Source organism: Octodon degus, unplaced genomic scaffold (assembly GCF_000260255.1).
Source record: "Octodon degus isolate 3935 unplaced genomic scaffold, OctDeg1.0 scaffold00004, whole genome shotgun sequence".
NCBI classification, from domain to species: Eukaryota; Metazoa; Chordata; class Mammalia; order Rodentia; family Octodontidae; genus Octodon; species Octodon degus.
The window spans coordinates 21,253,510-21,276,106 of record NW_004524580.1 but is presented as its reverse complement, the minus strand read 5'-3'; the positions used below and the strand labels follow the sequence as shown (position 1 = coordinate 21,276,106).

The 22,597-nt window shown below is 45.2% G+C and overlaps 1 protein-coding gene across 6 annotated transcripts in view; it reads right to left on the bottom strand.

Moving 5' to 3' along the window:
* The window catches only part of LOC101578157, a 56,612-nt gene extending 34,460 nt beyond the window's left edge, over positions 1 to 22,152 (bottom strand). The window contains exons 1-5 of one of the 6 annotated variants that reach the window (XM_023716375.1): positions 21,960 to 22,152; positions 17,513 to 18,213; positions 17,079 to 17,101; positions 6,546 to 6,673; positions 3,706 to 3,746 (exon numbers count right to left, since the gene is read on the bottom strand). In XM_023716375.1, coding sequence (XP_023572143.1) covers positions 3,706 to 3,746; positions 6,546 to 6,673; positions 17,079 to 17,101; positions 17,513 to 18,213; positions 21,960 to 21,990 — 924 coding nt within the window. In that variant the 5' untranslated portion in view covers positions 21,991 to 22,152. The other 5 variants (XM_023716374.1, XM_023716382.1, XM_023716378.1 and 2 more) reach the window with 5 other exon arrangements.
* Positions 22,153 to 22,597: the final 445 nt, after the last annotated feature.

Below are 22,597 nucleotides of genomic sequence, written 5' to 3'. Positions count from 1 at the left end.
GAGGCAGCTGGAGACCTCCTACGGTCCTTGGGCCATACGCCTTTTGTTGATATCTGAAACCATAGTGACTGCACGTGGTGGCAATAAAAACCTAGCAGTCGTTTGGAGAGGACAGAAGATGGGATAAAGGCAACAGAGCCGGAGTTGAGGGCGCCAGCGCCGCACTCTGGAGGGCCCTCCTGGTCAAGTTGGAACAGCCTGCGGTCCAAGGCGGAAGGAGGCGTCCCTCCTCCCAGGGACCACGTTGACTGCTCAGCATACAGACACTTCTCAGGCCCCGATGCTTCTTCCACCATGGTGACACTGGCCAGGAAGTGGGAAGGCTTGGAGGGAGCCTGAGAGGATATGGGGACTAGGAGAAGCGGGGAGTCGCGGCTGGCCCGAGGAACCTGGGGACAGGCCACACGGAACTGCAGGGGAACTGGTGAGGGGCACTGGGGTGAAACTGGGCTCAGGTTGTATAGATACGTTTGGAGCAGCTGATGAAGAGACAGTATTAAATTGGTGAGGACAGAGGCCATCTTCTGGAGATGTGATGGCAGAAAGGACGGGGGAATATCTGGTCTGGTTATGGGGGCAGCGGAGTGGTGCAAGGTCTGGGCTGGTGCAAACTCACGGCCAGGCTGCCTGGGGCCCTGGGGTCCTGTTAACTGCTGCCCATTAGCTGTGTCACTGCAGGGAAATGACTCAGCCTCGCTGAGCCCATCTCCCCATTTGTTAAAAGGGGCTAATGTGACCTACTTTGTTAGAGTGCAAGAATTTACACAGTGACGTGTATGCTATGATGTGCACAAGCAAGGACACCTATAAACAGAAATGGTGCCTGGTACTGTGACAACACGCACACACACACACACACACACACGCATCCACACGCATGCATGCATACTCACACAGACACATGCATGTGGATGCACACATGACACACATGGAGATACATGCACATGTATGCATACACACACGCATGCATGCACACACAGAACCTTTATTACTAATATTGATCATTAGGGAGAAAGGAAGGAAGGAAGGAAGATACAAAAGTTCTACTAGATTAGGAAAGTATGCTACAATCTAGAAGTGTATGTGGATTACCACTTAAAAACACCGATTACTTGATAAGTAAGGTTAAGAAGGTAAAGGAAGTAGAAGTATCTGTTTTAAGGGAACTACATAGTGTGCCACTTTGAAAATGGGACTTAATGAAATGAACTTTCCTTCCTTCCTTGCTGGGAACTTTTACTGGAAAGGTTTTGTTATTGCACTACTCAGCCCTTTGTATCTACTGGCTTCAATCGCTGGACTCAACCTACCACAGATTAAAAACAGCCAAAACCAATTTGTGCCGAATGTAAACAGACTTTCATTGTCATTATTTCCTAGATAGTACAGTAGAACAACCATTTCCTTTATGTACTTAGTACAAGGTCTACAGGGTGTTACTACACAGACTCATAGTGGTCCTCCTGTTTTCAGCTTCCCAAGTGCTGGGATTACAGGCGCGCACCACCAAGTCCAGTCTCATTTCGCCGTCTCAGCGTGCCCTGGGGGCGGGGCCAGCACAGCACACCGGGGATTGAACCCCCAGCCCCTGAGTCTGCCTAGGCAGGTGCTTTAATCCATTGAGCTGTCTGGCCAGCTCTAGAAACAACCATTTGTGTGGCATTGACATGGTTAGACACATAGAGAGGACGTAAGGAGGATGCATTAGGCTGCATGCAAGCACTAGATCATTTTTATTTTTTCTGTATTTTAGGGAAGGGTCTACAGGATGTTCAGGGTCTCAGTACTAGATCAGGCTCGTAGTGATCTGCCTGTTTACAGCCTCCCAAGAGATGAGATTACAGGCATGCGCCACCTCACCCAGTCTCAATTGGCATTTCAGTGCACCCTGGGGGCGGGGCCAGCACAGCGGGCCTGGGGATCGAACCCCCCGGCCCCTGTGCCTGCTTGCAGGCGCTTTAATCTGCTGAGCTATTTGGCTGGTCCTAGATCATTTTATCTGAAGCACTTTATATAAAGCATTCTCCCTTGTGTGTCTCCACCACTGCCTCCCAGTTCAGGGCAAGAACCATTTAGCACCTCTCCTTCCTATTTTATGTCTCAGCCTGACCTTCCCCACGGGCATGTTAGATTTCTAGCCCAGAATGGAGCACACAGTGTCAGCCAACACACATCGGATTGAGCTGCTTCATTCTTGGGGAAAGAATACATTGCTATGGACTGCCTGGAGGATGCTCTTCCCTCGGCTAGGTCCTTCTTTCATCTGCTAAGTCCTCCCCTCTCGAAAGCGTGTTTATTTCCGAGCAGGCCTCCTCCTTGGAGGACCCCACTGGAGGGCTGGGGAAGAGTGACTCCCTCTGGGTATCTCAGACAGGGCTGGTGCAGAATCAGCCCCTGTGAAGAGGAAGGTGCCCTGGAGGACCTGCCCCGTCTCAGTCCCACAGGACAGGGTCACAGTATGTCCTGGAATGACTGACGGGCACCAGCTCTTGTGACAATGGTGCTACTCTACTACTCACAACTTAAGATTTGGAGTTCATATAGTTTACACCGTGTTACAAACAACCTTTCTATTTTTGAAAACCATCATGTAAAAATCAATCGTATACATGCCCATGAGAGGAAGTAAGTTGTTCCAAACCCTGATTTGAAGAGTATGATAGTATTACTACTGATATGGCAATACTGATTGAACGTTTACAAGTGCCCAGATTTGGGAGCGGCTTCTTAAATACTACAATTCAGTCTGCACAGCTTCCTGTGAAGCCGCCATTGCGACTTGCCACCCTCTAAAGGAAAAGCTCACCCCACAGGAGTTAATGCATTTGGCCAAGGTCACGAGGCGTAAATCAAGCAGCTAGAATTGCCACCTTGGAGGACTTTTAATTTAGCTACTGGTCTTCAACTTTTCAAGATAACTCTGTCCTCGGAAACACAGTGTTGTGCCTGTGACAAACTGATTGGAGAGGCCATGGGGCAGATTTTAATAGACCAAAGGACGGCAGCTTCCCCCAGGCACTGCTGCCCCCAAACGGCTGTGGTGTGCAGGTGTCACAGCTGTGCTGTTGGAACACCTTTCAGTTCTGCTTCTTCCACGAAACGAGAAAGCAGAGCCCAGCTGTGGTCACAAACAGGCCTGCTTCAGGATAGAGCACCCTCGTTCTAGGTAGCCAAGCCCCACAGAGCCCTGATTTAGATTTATTACTCTTCAATAGCCGATGGACCTGAGAACGAACTTTAAAATCTACTAAGACTAATCCAACTGACTTAGGGATGGATGCATGGTTGTAGAACGTCTTTCTGTAATATCTCATTAATTTTCAATGTTCCCAATAAATATAGCATTGCCTGCAACTTGGCCATTTGGGGCACACGGTTGCTCAAGTTCTCCTCACTGAGTAAGCTGCTTAATGAGTTGCACTGAGTTATAGACCTAGTGCTGTGAAGCGCCCCCTGTTAGAGTTGCTTTGCTTGTTTTGCAGAACTCATTAACCACTGGCAATTAGCTCTGTCTTGCTGCCCCAAATGGCACCATTCGGTGTGTTCCGCAGTCAATTTACAGATGGGATGATATCACTTACATTTCATGTGGCATCTGCCTTCATGCAAAGATAAAGCAGAATACAGGGGCTCTTCAGCCATTTCTTACTTTCTTAGTCACAAGAGGCCTAATTATAAACAAAACTTACAGCGAGAAACACTTACCACTCCTCTCTTGGAGAAAGGCCATCTTGTTTTTTTGGATTCTGGTGGGTGAAATTAAAAAAAAAAATACTGTTACTTAGAGTAACTGGTGACAAATAGATCATTATGGTGCTTTATAAAATCTCCCATTTGAAAATAAGCCAATAGAATTCCCCTCTGAATGGCTGGAGAGATGGCTCAGTGGTCTAAAGCACCTACTTGGAACAAGCTTGGCAAGGCATCAGGGACCGCGGTTCAATCCCCCAGCACCACATGCCAGCCAGCTCCGCCCCCTGGTGGGCTGAGCTGGCCACATACACACACCTCTCCCTCTCTCTCTCTCTCTCTCTCTCTCTCTCTCTCTCTCTCTCTCTCTCTCAAATAAATAAAAAATTAAAAAAAAAAAAAGAATTCCCTCTGAAGTAATTTTCTTCCTGTAGAAAATGCACAGAATGGGAATATTTTTGCAGATGAATGAATAGCACCAGGTCGTAATCTGAAGTTGAGGCTCTTTTCTACCTACAGGTGACCCTGCTCTGCTTGTCTATGGGTGTGGGGTTAACCTTCTTTCCTTCTAAGCTGGGGAGAAATCTACAAATGGCAATGAGGAAATTGAGTCATTTAAGACAGAGGCAAAGCACTTAGGGCTGAAAGGACTGGATCTTTGTTTTGCCTTTTATGTACCATAAATCATCCCTCACATGCAAAGTCGGTTGACTGAGCCCCCTCAGACCTGGGGCTTGCATCAGCCCAATCCAGATGTGGTTCAGCAAAGACTCCTGAGACAGAGAACAGTGACAGAGAACAACACTTGCGGCCCTGCCCTACTCAGGAGCTGTGTGTGAGAAACTCAGGCCCCTTGGTGTACACATAGGCTGTCCCGGAGTTCTCTTCCTGTCAGATACGAGACTGTACCCGTCATGCTTGAGTCAGACAGAAGCAATTACTTGAGCAGGGCTGGCAGCAGAGAATGTGTTTAAGGACCTTTTCTATGTAACTTTGGATGGGTCCTGATCAGCTCAAGTGGTCATCCTGTCATTTGCTTTGACCACATTATTGGGCTTTATAAAGGAGAAGGCTCCCTGAGGGACAAACGATGTTCACCGCATTTAGCCTTCGAGTGATGTGTAGTAGACGATCATATCTAACCGAACTTGCTTTGTTCTTGGCAAGTGTCTCCCTTCTGTATTTCTTACTTGAGGATAACTTTAGAGCCTGGGGAATGCTTTCCAAGTGCTCTGAAGATTTATATGTCTTTGTTAAATTGACGGCGGTTCATTACCTATCTTGAATATGTTTGTTAATTCAGAATCTATTTTGACAATATCTGTAGAAGTCTCATACATACATCAGAGACGAGAGACACCCTGCAGGCCGTGCATTGGGACCGTCAGACCCCTGTTGTAAACTCCTTGAGAAGAGGGAACGGAGGGCTCTGTGGCTTCTACCGTGATGCTAGACGCCCAGCTCAAAACCAGCTGGTGTAGCCTAGAAGCATCATTGCAGTATGAGCTTGTTCTTACAACGGCAGCTCCTAAACTCCAACTGGCATCACAGTCATCTGCAGGGCTTGTCATAAAATGGGCCAGAAGACACCATCCCCAGAGTCTGTCATTTGGAAGGTAGACATGGGGCCCACAGCCTGCATTTCTGACATCTCAGGGGATGCTGAAGCTGTTGGTATGAAACCAGAGTTTGGTTAATTGATTTAGAACATTGGTGAAGCATCATGAGATGTGTACTAACCAATGCTAGGGTTACCCTGGGCTTGAAGTAGCTCTGCCTGCTGCGGGGCCCATCCTCGAGCCAATCATGTGGCCCCTCTTGGCTTGTTAGCTTGGGTTGTGGTATCTTTATGAACAGTTACTCATTCTTATATGTTGTATCACGTAAGGCAGTAGATGTGGAAGGGATACACAGTGGTGGAAGAGTTATAAACATGTTCTTTGTGCTGCGTTGCCCGGTGGCTTCTGGGTTCCTCATGCAGAAGACCCATTTGTGCATGCGGGGGGCGGGGGGATGGATTTGGGCTGGTGAGGGGATGCTGTGTGAACAGTGCTAACAGTCAAGAGTTTAGAGTCCACTCCGCTGAGATGAGTGGCTGCCACCAGAATGAGATCACGTTTTTCTGGGCCTTACTTGGCACTAGCTGAGTAAGAACTGGGCCTGATGGTTTTGCCCGGTGTCCAAGGCCTTTAGCAGTGCCTTAGACATGGGATTACTGAATTTCTGAATAAGGGTTCTTTTGTAAAATGGACCCTGCCAAGAATAATCAGTCTAAAGACCAACATGGATAATGTTTATGTCTTCTTTTAAGTCTCAAACAGTCTTTAATTCGCATTTCCTCTGCGTTATGGGAAAGCACTCAACACCACAGCTGCTCTTTCCCTTCACAGCTGGGCTGCCTCTGTGACAGACTCTCACGTGCTCCCAGCCCCTCAGCCTTCCCCACGTGTCACCCTCAGTGTGAGGCTGCAGACCAGGAGTGTGTGAAAGATAAGACATACAACAACTATAGAACTGCTGCCCATGAGCCAGCGAAAGGGCTCTGATCCTAAATGGTGACCAGGACAGAGCACCTATCCACGGTCCTGGACTTGGGATAAATGATTTTACAAGAGGTCATTAAGGCGACACCCGCTCCTTATCCATTTCTGTAAAGGGAATGCCTACCAGCAAGACTTGTCAGCTAGGTCAGATCATTCACACCTTGTGTCTGCTCCGACTGTTGAGCATCTGTTCTAACACATCAGTGTAGTGATCTCCTGGTTATTAAACATTTGCAGAATCACCCTTGCTTATGACCATTCCTGACCCATAGCAGACACACAATGAACATAGATAGCCTAAATGAAGGGCACCTGAATTCAGCAGCAGAAGCGGGTGGCACAGGTAATCGGCGGCTCCGTCAGACACCAGGAGGTCCCCGGGGAACACCTCAAGTCCAGGCAAGTTCAGCACCACAGAACTTCGCCTGTGCTCATAGAACCTGTGCTCAAGAGAGGAAAGATAAGAGCTCAGAGTGGGGTTCAGGCAAGTCCCCCTCCTGCTGATCACACGGAAGTGGCCGCTAACTGCCTGTGCCTTTTGTCAGAACCAACACAATCACTTCTTAACCTGGTTCTTTACCTTCAGCTCTATCTGCTCAATTCCATCCTGTGCAAAGTCACTACATGGGGCTTATTCAAAATTGGAGTCAGACCTTGTTCCCCAGGGGCTCAAGACACTTCAGTGGCTTGTCATCCTTAACAAGTTCCAGTCACGTAAGCCATGTACTCAAGCGTTCTGTGGTCTAGCCCTGTTGACCTTGACCTTCCTGTTATTCTATACCTTGCAATTTAACCTCCAGAAATAGGGGATGGATTGCAGTTCTCACACAGAGGTGTTTCATACACAGGTGTCCTCACTGGACATGCTTCACCCCTTCCTGCCCTCCCAGCCTTACCTCCTCCTCATGCAGGAGACTCAGACCCCTGGTACCTATGTTAAGCAACTTCTAAAGAAACACAAATAGAAGAGTAAAACTGGGCCCAGCCACATCCAGGTCTCTGTACCATGTGGTTTTGTCATGTTGTGCCTTTCCTTTCTCCAGTTCTCTCAATTCATTGTTAATGGATGAACATGAATGAACGAAATAGTTCTCTAATGTCCTCTCTTTTGGGAAGTGATTGACTTTATAAAGTCTTATTTCCTCTACTGTGCTAGACTCCTAGCATCTAATCTAAATCTCCATTTAACAAGGACTTGGCAAACGTTTGTGAAGTGAACGGAAGAATAACCAAACGTGCAAAACTTCAAGCGATCACTGCAGAACCTGACTCTGGAAGTAGTGTGTTGCGTGCTGTTCTTTAACCACTCCGGACTTCACTTCTGTGCCTTGGCTCACGTAGGTCCCATCTGCCTCCCCAGCTCTGCTCAGTCTGCCTGGCAAATGGACTCATCACTAAGCTCTGGCCTACCTGTTCTTCCTCCAGAAGTCTTTTCTCATCTACTTAGGAAGGGTCAGCCTCCCTCCCCTCCTTCTCAACCTCTTCTCTCATAAAGACTTCACACAAGGCTCCTCCTGGGTCTTATATATTACAGGATCTAATCACAGCATAGAATCTGGCCTAATGCAGTTTTCATTAACTCATTGAATAAATAAATAGACATGTTGGCCTACAGAATAAAATCCTGTCCTCAGGTGCATATGGTTCTACATTCTGGATCAGAAATAAATAGTTATGTGCATACACACAAGCAGACTACAACTTGATCCTCCCCACCTTCTCCCTGTTCCATTATAGGAGGTTAAAGAACATGACCTGTTTTTGCCTTATCTTAGACAGCTTTGAACATAAGGCATCCTTTTGGGATGACACAGGCCAGGATTGGAGCCGTATTTTTACACATGAGAGGAAGACACCCGACTGCACCAAAGTCGAGCCTTGACCTTGGCTTTTGACCTCGGTGGCAAACCCCAGGGATGCTAGTTATGGGGAGGCAGGAATGGCCCCAGAAGGACATAATAGGATCTCTGTGGACATGAAATGCTTTCCTTCATTGAAAGGCAGCATGCATTAATAAAACTAAGAAGGGCCACAGTTGCAACCCTATAGACACTGGGAAAGCAATTAGAAAGAGCATCTACACCTTGTAATATGAAGAGATGTGGGTTGGCACAGAGAGCACAGCCTTGCATCATTTATGCCTGGCTGGTTCCGGCTTTTTGAGCACTCTGAAGAGCACTCTGGCCTGCCACCTGGAGTGGACCAGACGCTGGAATCATGATATTTGTGTGAATGAGTTGTAATGGATCTACGTGGCTCTGACTTCAGGTCTCCTAGGGGTGTGAGTGTTGGTTCCAGACTGGCATCTTGTGTGTGCTGTTCTAAATCCTAGGGTTGCTTCTTCTAAAAAGTGGCATGCATGCGGGGTCACGCGTGCGGTTCTGGATGGACCACCCACTGAAAGTAACTGTAATGAGTTCAGGATGCAAAGTGACAAAGTGGTGTCTTTGTGGGGTGAAGGTGTCCTGTGTGAAAGAGGCAGGAAGTGGAGTTTTCAGATATCTGATGTCATTGTAAGGAAATTAAACTAGGAAATAAACAAACAATAGATGCAAGACATTTGGAGTGTTGCTGACACCGGGTGCCATTGTGTAGGTAGAGTGACAATATAGCTATACTGCCCTGCATTTGTTTGGAAAATAAATGTTTATGAGAAATGTATTCTTTTAGGTGTCTTTTGCTTGATCCTTGAATATTAATATCTTCCTTTAGGGCAAATTTCTGGACCCAGGAGGCACCCTTACTTTGCAGTCTTCTGGAGCTGACCCCCTTGCCCTGACCCACCCCAGTTCCACTTAGAAACCACAATGCAGCCATACTTACACTAACCCTGAGGTGCGAGGCCCCAAGCTGGTCAGATCCGAAGGGACTAGTCCCATGGTTGCTGGGATAACTTTGTCTCCCTTCTGCTACCAGAATGTCTCTGTATTCTGTCCTCTGCTGCAGACTGGCAGATCCATTGTGTGGGTGGGGGCGGCAACGGTTCAGAGAATCTCAGGAATTCCCCTCATTACCCAGCAGGCCATATGCCCATGAGTCAACACTAGCAATGAGGCTGCTCCTACTTGGTATCAAAAGAGTTAGTAACTGCTGGAAAAGTGTCCCCCAGTGGACACCGGATGCATAGGTTTCATACATAATAGATTGGTTTTGGTGAATATTATTTTAATTTAAAGTGAGCTGACGTTCACTGGGCTCTAATTCTTCCTTGATGTGCTATGAAGTATCTTAGGTACATTATCATAGTGATTTTCGCAAGTACCCTTGGAAGTAGAAATTCCTACTCAGTTTAGACCCCAGGATGCTGAGGTTTAGAAAGATGAGGTGAATAAGTCATCGAAAGGCGCATTGTTTTGTGAAAGTCAGCGCCAGAATTCAGAATTCCAATAGGCAGGTGTGACTCTAGAAAAATATTTAAACCAGAGAAAGGGAAAAGGTATTGGCAACCACTGTGAAGCACAATGTTGGTTCTAAATTTCTGCCTGTCCTCCAAATTGGAGTCTACTATAGTAAGTGGGGCTGTATAGTGAGTGGTAAGGTAGCCCCAAAAGATAATGTCCGCATTCTAATCCCCGGAGCCTTATTTGTAAGAAGGGTTTTAGCAGCTGTAATGAAATTAGGATTGCGATGAGAAGATTCAATGATGAGGGTCTTGGAAAGGGACACCTGAGCAGAGACTCAGAGAAGACAGAGGCCAAGAGAAGACAGAGGTGTTCATGTACACTCGGGAACTCCTGTTCTTTAGCACTCTCCTGAGGAATTTTTTTTTTTTTTCGTTTAGTACAGGGTCTACAGGGTCTCACTATACAGATTGGACTCATACTGATCCTCCTGTTTTCAGCCTCCCCAGCACTTGGATTACAGATGCATGCCACCACGCCCAGTCTCAGCATACCCTGGGGGCGGGGCCGGCAGAGCATGTTGGGAATCCAACCCTGGTCCCTTGAGCCTGCCTAAGCAGGCGCTTTAGTCTGCTTTAGTAGCTGTCTGGCTACTCTGTCCTCCTGAGTTTTGAGCACAGCTTCTTCACGTGCCTTTTCAAAAAACTGATTCTTTGCACATTCGTTCCTCCAGGTCAGCTATCTCCTCACATTCTGTCCAGTCCTTAAAATGAGTTGACTTATTTTATGTATTTATTTTTTTTGGTGGAACCAGGGATTGAACTCAGGCCCTTGAGCTTGCCAGGGAAGCACTTATTCCAATGAACCATCTCCCCAGCAAAATGAGTTGACTTATAAAGAATATTTTCATTTATTCTAGATTTACTATTTTGCTTTAATGAAATAGAATTTAAAGGTAATGGTTTGTTCTTTTATAGTACGCTCTAATATTTAAAATTATACCTTTTCTTTGAATCCTGTGGAACTAAACGATGGAGCAAATGATGAAGAAATAAGATTTTTTTTTTTAAATGTAATGGGTTGTTGCGGGGTATCATTACACAGCTCAGACTCATAGTGATCCTCCTGCTTTCAGCCTCCCCAGTGCTGGGATTACAGACATACACCACTACATCTGGACTCTGTGGCTGGCTTAGCCCACCCTGGGGGCAGGGCTGGCATGGCATGTGGTGCTGGGGATTGAACCCAGGTCCCTGATCTTGCCTAAGCAAGTGCTTAGTCCACTGAGCTATCTTGCCAGCCTGAAGAAATAAGATCTTAATGTTAATTTTCTATCAACTTTGTTACTACTTTAGAAAAACTTTACATACAAATTTTTAGGAAAAAATTTCAGCAACTGAAACTTAGGAATTTTAAAACCAGAACAATTTGTTGTACTAGTATAGCCTCAATAAAGAACAAATATATTTTTTTAAAAAAGACAGAGAGGCGAAAACTGAGGTGACACAGGCACAAGCCATGGCATGCCCGAATGAAGCAGCAAGGAAGACCTCTGCAGCTTGCAGAGGGAGTCGAGCTCTGCCCATAGGATTTTAGACTTTTTTCTTCCAAGCCATTTGGCTTGGGCTAATTAAGTGCAGCAGCCACAAGAAACGGATCCCGGGCATTCTACTGAGTGGCACAAGCCCTGGACTTGGCACTAGATTCCCAGCCACGACCTTCCTCTTGAGTGAGCTTGGCATTTGGCTTCCTTGGAGCTCTGTTTCCCAGGTGACAAATAAGCATGATGGGTGAGGGCTTTTCCATCCCTCAGCATGCAGGGTCCCAGTGGAGGACCCCCCTCCTTTCCTCTTCAGTGGCCGGTGGGTAGGGTGGGGATTGTGCAGTGCAGGTTTATTTTGGCAGAAATGCTTTCAGATAAATAATTCAGAACTCTCATTAGAAATATGACTGAGAGATTGTGCATCCCTTAAAAAGACCCCTTTGCTTCCCTAGTTACTTCCCTGAGGTGATATGTGTGTTTTAATGGAGTAAAGTCTCACTGAAGCTGCTACAGTCTGGAAATTTGTCTTCTCTGTGTTACAGATGTTTCCCAACTATTTTTTTCTCAAATTATTGACACATATTCCCTAGAAACTGCAATTCTTGCCTGAGAACAAAAGCTTATCAAATGTAGCCTTTTCCAGCAGGCACCTTTGAGCAGTTGGGAGGTCAGGAAGACTAGGTTCTCTATTCTAAGATCCAGGCTTTACCTTATGTAAGAAATGTAGTGCAATTTTAAATGCTTGCTGCTAATGATGAGCTGATTGCCTATGAGGAGCAAATTAAGAATCAATAACAAGCTTTAAAAAATACCCTTGTGAATAACAGATAAATGACAACTCTGATACCAATCATGGAACTATATAGCTCTTTTGGTTAAATTTGGAATATACGTTTTCATTAGGCATCTCAGAAGATTGAGAATAACATACTTCTGTATGTTTGCCTGTGATTTCTAGTTCAGCTTCCTGCCATAGCGTTCCATTGGGTGGAAACCTAGAAGGCAGGATGGATGAAGAGCTCCTTCACTGTCACTGCCAAGAACCTCATACCTCATGGCTATTGCCTAAGTGTGGAGCAAACCACGGGGCTCTGTGTGCCTACTACACCTGTTAGAATCTGGAACACAAACACTGCTTGGGAGACTCACTCATGCATGGGGAGCACCTCTGTTGTCACTCGGTGGGCTTTGAAGACACTTGTGTCTGGGGCATTGGCTCTACCCTCCTTCCAAGCTACTAATTTTTTTGGGCAGGAGTTGAGCTATTACTTAATGAGGTCAAGCCACAACTGTAGAAAGCTCCACAGACCCCAGATTCAAGAGTGTTATGGCTTGTGTGTAGTTGTCCCCCCAAAGCCTCATGCAGTCATGGGGTGAGGACTTTTAGAGTTTGTGTTAACTCATGATCCACTGGGATTATGTGTGATCCAAGGCTGGGATTATGGGTTTTAGTACTGCAGGGATTACCCATAGGTGGGTAAGTACTGGGAAGTACCCATAGGTGTGAGTACTTCCCCTACCCTGGGGCAGGTAATTTGCATTACAATGAAAGGTGGGAAGAGAAGCCAGCTGCTTGAGCTGCTGCTACCCTCCCTTGCGCTCTTGCTCTTTGCCACCACCATGAAAGGTTGCTTTCTGCTATGTGCTGCTCTGCGTTGGACCCAGCTGAGTACGGACTGAAACCTCCAGTAACTGTGAGCTAAATAAACCTTTCCTTCCTTCATTTTGAGTGTCGGGTATTTGTCCCAGCAACGAGAGAAGAGTAACTAAGACAAAGAGATAAGTACCAAACACTAAGAAAGATGAGAGGGCCGGCCAGATAGCTCAGTGGACTGAAGAGCCTGCTTAGGCAGAGCACCGTAGCTGGGGTTTGATCCCCGGTGTGCCATGCTGGCCCCACCCCCAGGGCACACTGAGAGGGCGATTGAGACTGGGTGAGGTGGCACGCATCTGTAATCCCAGCACTTGGGAGTCTGAACACAGGCAGATCACTACAAGTCCGATCTACGTAGTGAGACCCTATACACTTTAGACCCTGTCCTAAATCCAAAAAAAAAAAAAAAAAAAAAAGAAAGAAAGATGAAAGTAGGAGGGAGACACTTAGGTACTTGGCAAAGACAATACATCTGACTAAAGGGGGTAGGAGTTGTACAAATTCTACAGATTCTCCTATGAAACACGTCTAAACTTAGCTTGCTTGCTTCTTCCCTCCCTCTCTCCCTCCCTCCCTCCTATTCTCCCTTCCTCCCTCCCTTCTTTTTTTCCTTCCTTCCTTCCTTCCTTCCTTCCTTCCTTCCTTCCTTCCTTCCTTCCATTCTTTTTTTATTTTTCAGTGGTACTGGGAATTGAACTCAGGCTTTCCACACTGAGCCCCACCCACCATCTTTTTTTAAAATTTTGAGGTAGAATCTCACCCAGGTGCCCAGGCTGGGCTCAAACTTCTGTCCTCCCACAGTGCCAGCATAACAGGCATGCACCACCATGCCTCGATCTTTCCCTTTTTTTCTTCTTTAGACATTTGTTAAGTACCTACTGCGTGCCAGAAACTGCTAGCCAGTGGGAATTCCTTACGAACACACATACACTAACGAGAACTTCAGCTTCCCTGGAACTGTCATGCCAGAGGCTCTGAAGCTCATGGAAGCCGAGCATGTGGCTCCCTGCAGCCAGGGCCATGTTGGTTGGGTTCTCTAAGGCTGCAGCTGTCGCTTTGTGTGGTCTGAGTCTTTAGTGAACACTTTCCCGATAAGCTTTTTCGGACATTGTTGAGAGACTCTCCACTTCTAGTATTTCCAGGAGTTTTCAGACAGTGCTAGGAATATCCCAAGTTTGAAATAAAAAGTCTGTATAAGGTATAATACTATATTCAGCTTAGTGTTTGGACATATTAGACGTGCTTTCTGGGGTCAGGCATTGAGCTTTGAATATTTTAGAAATCAGTGACTTGAGTAGGGGAATTGCTGGATGAATGAATGAATGAATGAATGAATGAATGGGGTCCCTAAAAATAAAAATAGATACTATTTGCACTTCATTATTTACTCAGTACAAAGGGTGTATGAGATGAATGCTTTTGCATCTCCGCTTTTTGGGCAAAAATATACATTGCCAGCCACACAGCAAATCGCCCAAGACCACATTGTCAGAAAGTGGAGACAGAATTCAAACCCAGCTGTTGGCTCCACACTGTTCAACCCGCAGATGCCCACCAGTGGTCGCCCTAGATGGATCTAACTTCCTAGGAAGTTTCACTGATATTTTTATTTGTTTCTTTCTCAAGAGAGACTTCCAAATAACATTGTCATTTGGTGTCCACGTGAGTACTGCCTCCCTTGCTAGTTTGGATATATTTAGTGCTCTTCATGTTTGCTTTTGAGCATGGAAGGCTAGTTTTTATTCTCATTGAAGTATATTATGTATATTTCACTTCTTGGCTTCAGAGCTGAACTGACAGGTGAAGGAGGCAATTTTCTGTGAATTTAAGGTTCAAGACTTGTCAGGAAGGCCTTGCTATCCACAAAATCTCCCTTACTTGCTTGCAGATATTTAAGCCCCCACAACACAGCTGTGTGGCTACTAGTCTTGTCCTTAGCCAAGATGCAAATACCTTGCACATGCTTGGAGGACTTCATGATCTAAGTGTCCTGCCAACCTTTATATCTTTCTTTGTCTATCTCTCTTTTTTCTTTAATGTATTTCGTACAGGGTCTATAGGGTCTCACTATGTAGATCTGAGTCGTAGTGATCCTGTTTTCAGCCTCCCAAGTGCTGGGATTATAGGCACCACGCCCAGTCTCAATCACCATCTCAGCATGCCCTGGGGGTGGGGCTGGCAAGGCAGGCTGGGGATCAAACCCCGGTCCCTGTGTCTTGTCTAAGCAGATGCTTTAGTCTGCTGAGCTATCTGGCTGGCCCCTCATCTTCTCTATCAATAAATATTTTTGGAAGTAGACTCTAGATGGATACTAGAGCTGGAGCTTCAGAGATAGAAAAGTAACCTCTATCCTTGGGAAGGTTTCGACTGTAGGAGTAGATGAAGGAACACAGAAGAACACAATCTACTACTTTGCATACCATGGTGGAACCACCAACAAGGTGCGGGGAAGCTCCAAAGGGAGAACTGTAGGGCTCTACTTCAGAAGAGTTCACGTTGTCTAGGCTAAAAGTCCTCCACACTTTAGTAATGACTTACTGTAGAGGTTATTGTTCTTCAGGGGCATATGCTAGTATACAGGAGGGGAACACCTGATACTATAGAGGGAGAGAGGGAATGACAGTAGCACAAAGAGTTCTTCCCCCAACATAACCATGTCCAGGAATAGAAACACTCATCACCCTGGCTGTGTCATCAGAAGCTTCATTCTTATCAATCTTCCCCCACAGCAAGACCCAGGAGACTGTCTCTTCTAAATGCCCATTATGCTGAAAAACCTCTCTTTAATTCCACTGCCCTCACTACAGCTTACCCTACCAACTGCTCATACCTGCCCAGTCCACCTGCCTTGCTTGTCTACTTTCATCAAAATCCCATGGCATTCACCCAAGCATATCCATCCACTCAACCCCTTCATGATGCTTCATACTAGGGAAACAAACAGAAGTCCTTAAAATCCTATTTGACCTGAATGATCTGACTCTAATCAACAGCATCTCTGGGACTATCTGCTCCTCTTTCTCTGACATACCTGCGTTACACACATAGCATTTGAGAGTTGCATTCCATCTCACATCTATGGAAGTTTTGTTGCAGCAGTCCCACTCTCCAAGTTTGTTCCTTGCCACGTACCACTTCAGTGCTCCCAAACTGCTGATGACACATAATTCCCTAACCCCAAGTTCTACTATGTGGCTTGCTTTGACCAATAAAACAAAAGACGAGACTCAGATCCCATGCTCCAAGAGACCACTCCTGTTTCCACTTATGCTCTTGAACCTTAGTTCTACTGAAAGTATAAGTGCTGGGCAGTCTCGGTCCCAGAAAAACATGGGGTGATGGAGAGGAGAACTGTCAGTGGAGCCCAGCTAGATCAAGTGAGCTTGAGGGGACACACAGATTTATAAAAATAATAGCTGGTTTTTAGTCAAGGGTTTGGGGATGTTTGTTATATAGCAATAGGTAACTGACACACTACACACAATACTTTGCATTTACTGATGGCTTTGTAATAACTCTATCTTTGTTCACACATTTAAGTGAAGCTGAGTTACAGTCAACAAAGACTGCATTGTTAATGTCACCTATATTATGCTGATCATATGGCTATGAACAGAGGACTGTGGCTTGAGGATTGAGGTGTAATGAGAAGCAGTGGCCATTGCCCTTAGGACTCTTCTTGACTAAACACTGTAAGTTTTCTTGGTGATCTCACAGGTCAGCTGAATGAAACTGGACAAGAATCTTTCCCCTCAGGCCATAGATCACTTCCTTGGAGATGGGACAATTCTGCTGGCTCAGCTAGGGGGCCACGCAGAAGGGTCAGAGCCAGTTTCCAACATGGCACAATCCGCTAATTTGTAGATAAGGGCACAGTCTGTCAAAAAGACATTGTAAAGGTCAGACTACATTTAAACAGGACATCTTGTTCCTTTTATCATTGTCCTTTGAATTTCGCTTTGAAAAGCTATCGAAGTGCTCTAGCTTTCCCTTTTCTTTACCAGACAAAGCTTATTACTAAATAGATATTAATCAAGCGACAGGGCTGGAGCATTGACAGTTCACAATGAAAACCATAAAAGCAGGTTGGCTGTTCCCAAAGAACTGGCAAAACGCTCTACTAGGCAAGGAGACTTCTGAAATGATGACTCTCAACACCCTTGAGGGGGAAGAGTGGTGTGGGCGGTATTGAACAAACAGGCCTAAGTGATGTTCCGTCAGGTTTGCTATATCAGAATAAAACTAAAGAGGTAACAGTAAATGGTCAACAAAAGTCATCTCGCTGGAGATTACCAGTGCATACATACCTAGAGCCATGTGATTCTTCACCCTGAAATAAATTTCAAAAATATTTGTTTTAGTCTTGCTCAAAACCATCCACAATTCTGAAGCAGATATTTTGAAAGAGGTAACAATCAACTTTCATTGCTACAATGTTCTATATTATTATTATCATTATTATTATTTTGCTTTTGAAGAAAGAGAAATCAATAGTCTTACTTTAAAGTGTCTTTAAGGAAATACCAGAAAGTGAGTTAAATGAGGTCCCTAAACTCCTTCCCTCAGTGCTGAATGTCCTTTATGTGAGAGTCTGTACTTTCTAAAGGAAGGTGTGCCCTCTTAGGTCATTTCGTGCCATCTTACATCACAAGGACCGCATGGCCTTTAGAGGAAGGGGCAACCCTGAGACCTATTTGCTTTGTAGTCATTAAATGCAAGGCAGAGATTCAGCATGGGTTACCTGAGGACTTGGGCGCTGTGGGGAGGGGCTGGACATTTTGTGGCTCTCTTGTCCCAGAAGAGGGGGCTGGCAAAGAGACGTCTCATGGACTGGCTGAAGCTTTGGAAGAGGACCCTCATCTAAGGACCTGGTCTCGGTCTCCATGGAGTTGAGGGCCCCTGCAGGGTCTGCAGGCCGCCCTGAGTGGGGTTTTAAGGGATACAGGGAGTGTGGTGAATCCTTTGGGTTTTCCAGTGGACTCCTGGAAAGGTGACCTGGGGAGCCAGCCAGGAATCTCCAGCTTCCCCAGATGGACTCTTCCAAGGCATCTTGTTGGGGCAGTGAGGGCGAAGTCCTCCAGCCACTGCCCCTTAGCCTCCTCAGAGTGGGAGAGGTGGAAATGCGGCCAGGGGCCTGCCGGTCAAACTGCAGCAGGGTCGCCTGATTTTCACAGTGCTTCTTGGACAGGCTTGGTGGGTGCTGTGAAGTCTCGCAGCCCTGGGGGTGCTCCTCTGGGCCAGATGGCTCTGCCTTCCCTGTAAGGCTAAGAGGACCCATTTCTAGAAGCTTCCATGTGACATCGCCTGAGTTGCTATTCTCTGCACCACACTGAAGTTGTTCATCTTCCCCCTTGGAAAGCCACTCTTCCTCTGGGGCTCTTTTGTCCTTTCCCACAGGAGAATGATGAGCAGGTTGCTGCATCTTCAGGGAGGAGGAGCAGCCTGTGAAATCTGGAGGAAATGAGGAGACTGAGGTGAGGAAAGGGTGTCTGAACTTTCAGAAGAAAATGTCTAGTTCTTCAGGGGAGAGAGGGACAGCCCAGCTCACGTTACCATCCTTTATATTTTGGAAATAACTAATATACGTGATTCCAGCCTTGCCATCTAGATAGTATATTGAGATATATTTACTGTCTACTTCATGGGCATTCCAGGCTCATGTAAAAAATGCCCATAAAATTTAGTTACTTAAGAAACATCCTAGAAGCAACATTACCAACCACCTTTAGATTATTCCACTTTGCAACAATCAAATATACGTCTAGCACTCCTGACACTCTGCTTTTATGTATATACGTAAGCACTTTGGTACATTCTCAGGATGCATGGAGAAGGAAAACAGAGCCCCCTCTCTCAGAGATCAAATTATACATCAAGACAGGCCTTTTTTAAGACAATTGAAGTGTTTGGCAAAAGATATTTTAGATTTTTATCTATCTCCATATTTTAGGAAAAATAAAAAAGACTTTTGAGTTTAAAGAAGAAAAATTCAGTTTTTCCTAGCTGCCCTGCCTTTCAAGACATGTGGTGCTTTCTGTGACGCGTGTGTGTCCCAAGCCAGCCCTACTCATGCTCAAGCACGGCTGAGTCTGCCATCTGACACCCTGATTGATGGAAATGATGGCTGACAATTCTTTTATTTTGGAGTTTCCCACATGAACAGGTATTTATGTGTGGGGATAGAAGCCCTTATGTTCCATATCCCATCATAAGAGACAACACCTGATTGTTTATAGATGAGGTTGGAACTGAGGAGAGGTCCATATAACTATCTTCCACTGCTGTGGGCAGCAGGGAAGGCATTTTAGACTGTGCTGGGATTGTTCGTGGATGGCAAAATAGCAGGTGATCATATGTTCTGAGAACTCCAATAAGAATTTCGGCAAGTTTCTATTATTGTAAAGCAAGACACAGTAATCTAGAACCTTTTGAGAATTCTAAGTCAGTTGTCAGCTTGATGGGATTAAAAGACTCAGAGAGAGTCAGTAGAATCAGAGGGCTGCTGTCCTCATCAGCAGGTTAACTCACTGATGTCATAGTTGAATGCACTGGTACCTGATGGGGTCCAGCTGCAGGGCCACTGGTCGCTGGGTGGGTGCACGTGTTGCTCCCGTGAGCTCTGCTTCTGTCTATCATGAGTTGGGCAGAATTCCTCTTTCCACAATGCTTGACTTCATGGACAGCTTACCACAGACTGAACCCTCTGGAACCGTGAGCAAGGATCAATCCTTCCTCCTCTATCATAGGTCCCAGCACTGAAAAGCTGACCAACATAGGAATGAATACGTTGGGCTCATCAAAATTGAATGAGGGCAGTAAGACTCCTTTTCAGTGCACATTATTTGAACTGCATCGCAACACTCTTTTTTAGGAGAACTTGTTCTACAGTGTATTATTTATTTCTTCAACATGATAATAGCCAGGGTTGAAAACTAATAAATACTATCCTTGTGACCGGGCCTCATTGTTGTTCATTATCATTCATAACGCTGTGCTGAATATAGTGCTTATACTATGTTTGTTGTAATTCTACAAAGAATGTAATAATTGGTACAGGCTTTTATGTCATATAATTATTTACCTTCACCCTAAAAGGTCCAACACTGATGCACTCCCTCTTGTTTATTCATTACTTCTCACTACATTTGGTGTACTTGCTTATACTCTTTTTTAATTGCTTATTTTCATCTGTATCAGACATAGAAGTCCAACCATTTTGTGTAGAAACAATTAATAGTCTGTTAGATGCACCCTTATCTGTAAAGAGGAAGGATATGATGCTCTATTATCATTAAGACAATATGGTGATAATTGATTTTTGGGAACTATACAGTCTCTTATATTTCTCTTTAACTCTTACCTGGTTTAATGGTCAAATGAAATGAACAGGTACTGAATTTTAGACGAGAGAATTGCTTAAGAAATGACTTAGATATCAGTGAAAATCAATTCAATTCTTATTTCTAAAAGAGTTCTAGAGTGCTTCATGTTGAGTTTGCTTTAGCATTTTGAGACTTCAAAGATTCACATGTCAAAGAACTTCACAGGACAAACTAGAATGCATGAAATACTTTTTTGGGGGTTGGAGAAAGGGAGGCATTGATTACAGTCAGTTTTCAGTCACTGGGAAAAACTATTTGATATTTACAACTTAAACCTGGCAAGGTTCATGTGGCTACTGGTTTCAGAGGGTTCTATACATGGTCGGTTGGTTCCCGGATGGAAACACCGTGCTCCATGGTAAGGGAGCACGGTGGAGCAAAGCTGCTTAACTCATGCTGACCAGAAAGCAGAGCAGGGGAAGAGTGCCAGAGAGAAAAGGAGCAGGAACAACAGATCATGGACCATGGCCATGCCTCCACAACCACACCAACTCAGGCATACCTGGAAGTCTGCTTTCCTAATCTCTTGTGTGACTCTGAAGCCCATTAAGTTGGCCATCCATCTTGCCTGTCACAGGTACTATCAGGTAGAACTTGTATCTGGTGAAAGGGGAGATGTAACTACTTCTGTGTTGATGTTGGTAATTTCTGGTTGCTGTAAGAAAACTGGTACCAGGTTTTCTGGAAAATGAAGAGGCCCATTCTGACTACAGATTGACTCAGGCCCATTTGGTCTCTTCATGTCCTGAACCTCTGGCTGCTTGCAGAGATGCCAGTTCCTCATTCTCTTGGCAAACAAATGGCCAAGCAGAGGATCAGAATTACAGGTACTTTCACACTTGCACACACCCAAGCATTCTATTGTGTCTACATGAGATAATTATCCAAGTTTTAGGCAGCAACAATGTTAAAACAATTCAGTACATTAACAAGGAAATCTGCATAATCGTCTCATCAAAATTCACAGACCCTGGTTTCCTTTCTGTCCTTTTGGCTGTCTGTCTTCTTTCTCTTTTATGGGGTTGGGATACAGCTTTTAGAGTCCTGGTCAGTCATCTGGACCTATGAGTCTGACCACTAGTAGGAGGTTATTCATGGTCAATGGGATTTAAAGGTCATTAAGTATTATTTATTGGCCAGTGTTTTGAATGTGGAAACCACAACAGTAATAGCTACATCCAAGTCAAGGTAATAGTAACTGCCAACATGACTCACCACAGAGCTGGAGAGAAAATTTAAATACAGCAGGGCTTTGGGAGTTTGTCTGCAAAGAGGTAGGCAGGGTTTAAGCTTTGAAGTAAGCAGGTCTGGTTTCTTTTTCAATCTCAATTGCCGTGTGCGCCAACACAAGCCATCTGTCCTCCGTCAGCCTCTGGGCAGCCTTTATAGAGGGCGCACAGGTTTGTTTCAGGAATTCAGTACATGGCTAGTCTCCTGGGAGGCTCTACCTGAGAGACTGGCCCCTCATGGATCTGGTGAAGAGTCCAAAGTGAGTGAATCTGTCCATACCAAGTCTTCTCCGAATTCTCTAGAAGACTAGAGTTAGAGCAATATGTGATCGCTACAAAAAACAAGTCACCAGTCTTCTCTCTCCCAAGCTTTCAGAATCCAGTAAACACCCACTCCTGTGCTGGGGAAGAAGCTCAGCATACTAGAAATTAAACCACAGAGATTAATGATTCACAAATCCTAGTTAGATCTGGAAAGACCAGCTGAACAAGACCAAACAAAGCTGGTAGCAATAGGATCTAAGCAAACAGAAAGAGCAAGAGAGAAGTCCAGGAAGCAGGTGAACGCCTTTAATACCTGTAGGATGGTCTGCTTCTGAGAACGACATTGTCCCGGTGGGTCCTGACCACCTCAGGGTCTGTGGAGCCGCAGAGTCAGCTGCCAGGTGAGGGCTGAGAGGAAGGGCTCTGACTGTACGCACCCACCCAGAGCTGAAATGAGGAACTGACCTCTCCCTTCCTTAGAGACTTTTCTAGTTATTTGTTTACGAAAAAGCCTAAAGGGAAGCAAGTTCAGAATCTAAGATTGCTTAAGAAAGAGCCAGGTGATTTGTTTTTACTGAACAGTGGCTGCTCCAATACAGGAATCGAGCAAATGTGGCTTTTTACTTGCCCTTAATGTTCAGAACTTGCCACTAATACTTCCTGGAGCAGGTCTGCATTTCTTTCCTGCTTATTTTCTCTAAAGCTGTGAGAATCACTCCTTAAGACCTTACTTTCTTTACATTTTAAAATATTTTATTAATGGGATGCTTTGGTATGTATCAAATAATATGGGAAATAATCAGCTTATTAGCAAAGCAAATTTGTTAGCATGAATATTCAAATAATTAAATTGCAAACAGAAAAGCATTTGTATCGACAAGCATTCTCACTAGATCAGTATCCTCAGAGGATATTTATTTGGTGCCTAGGTGGATTTTTCTAGTGCATGCA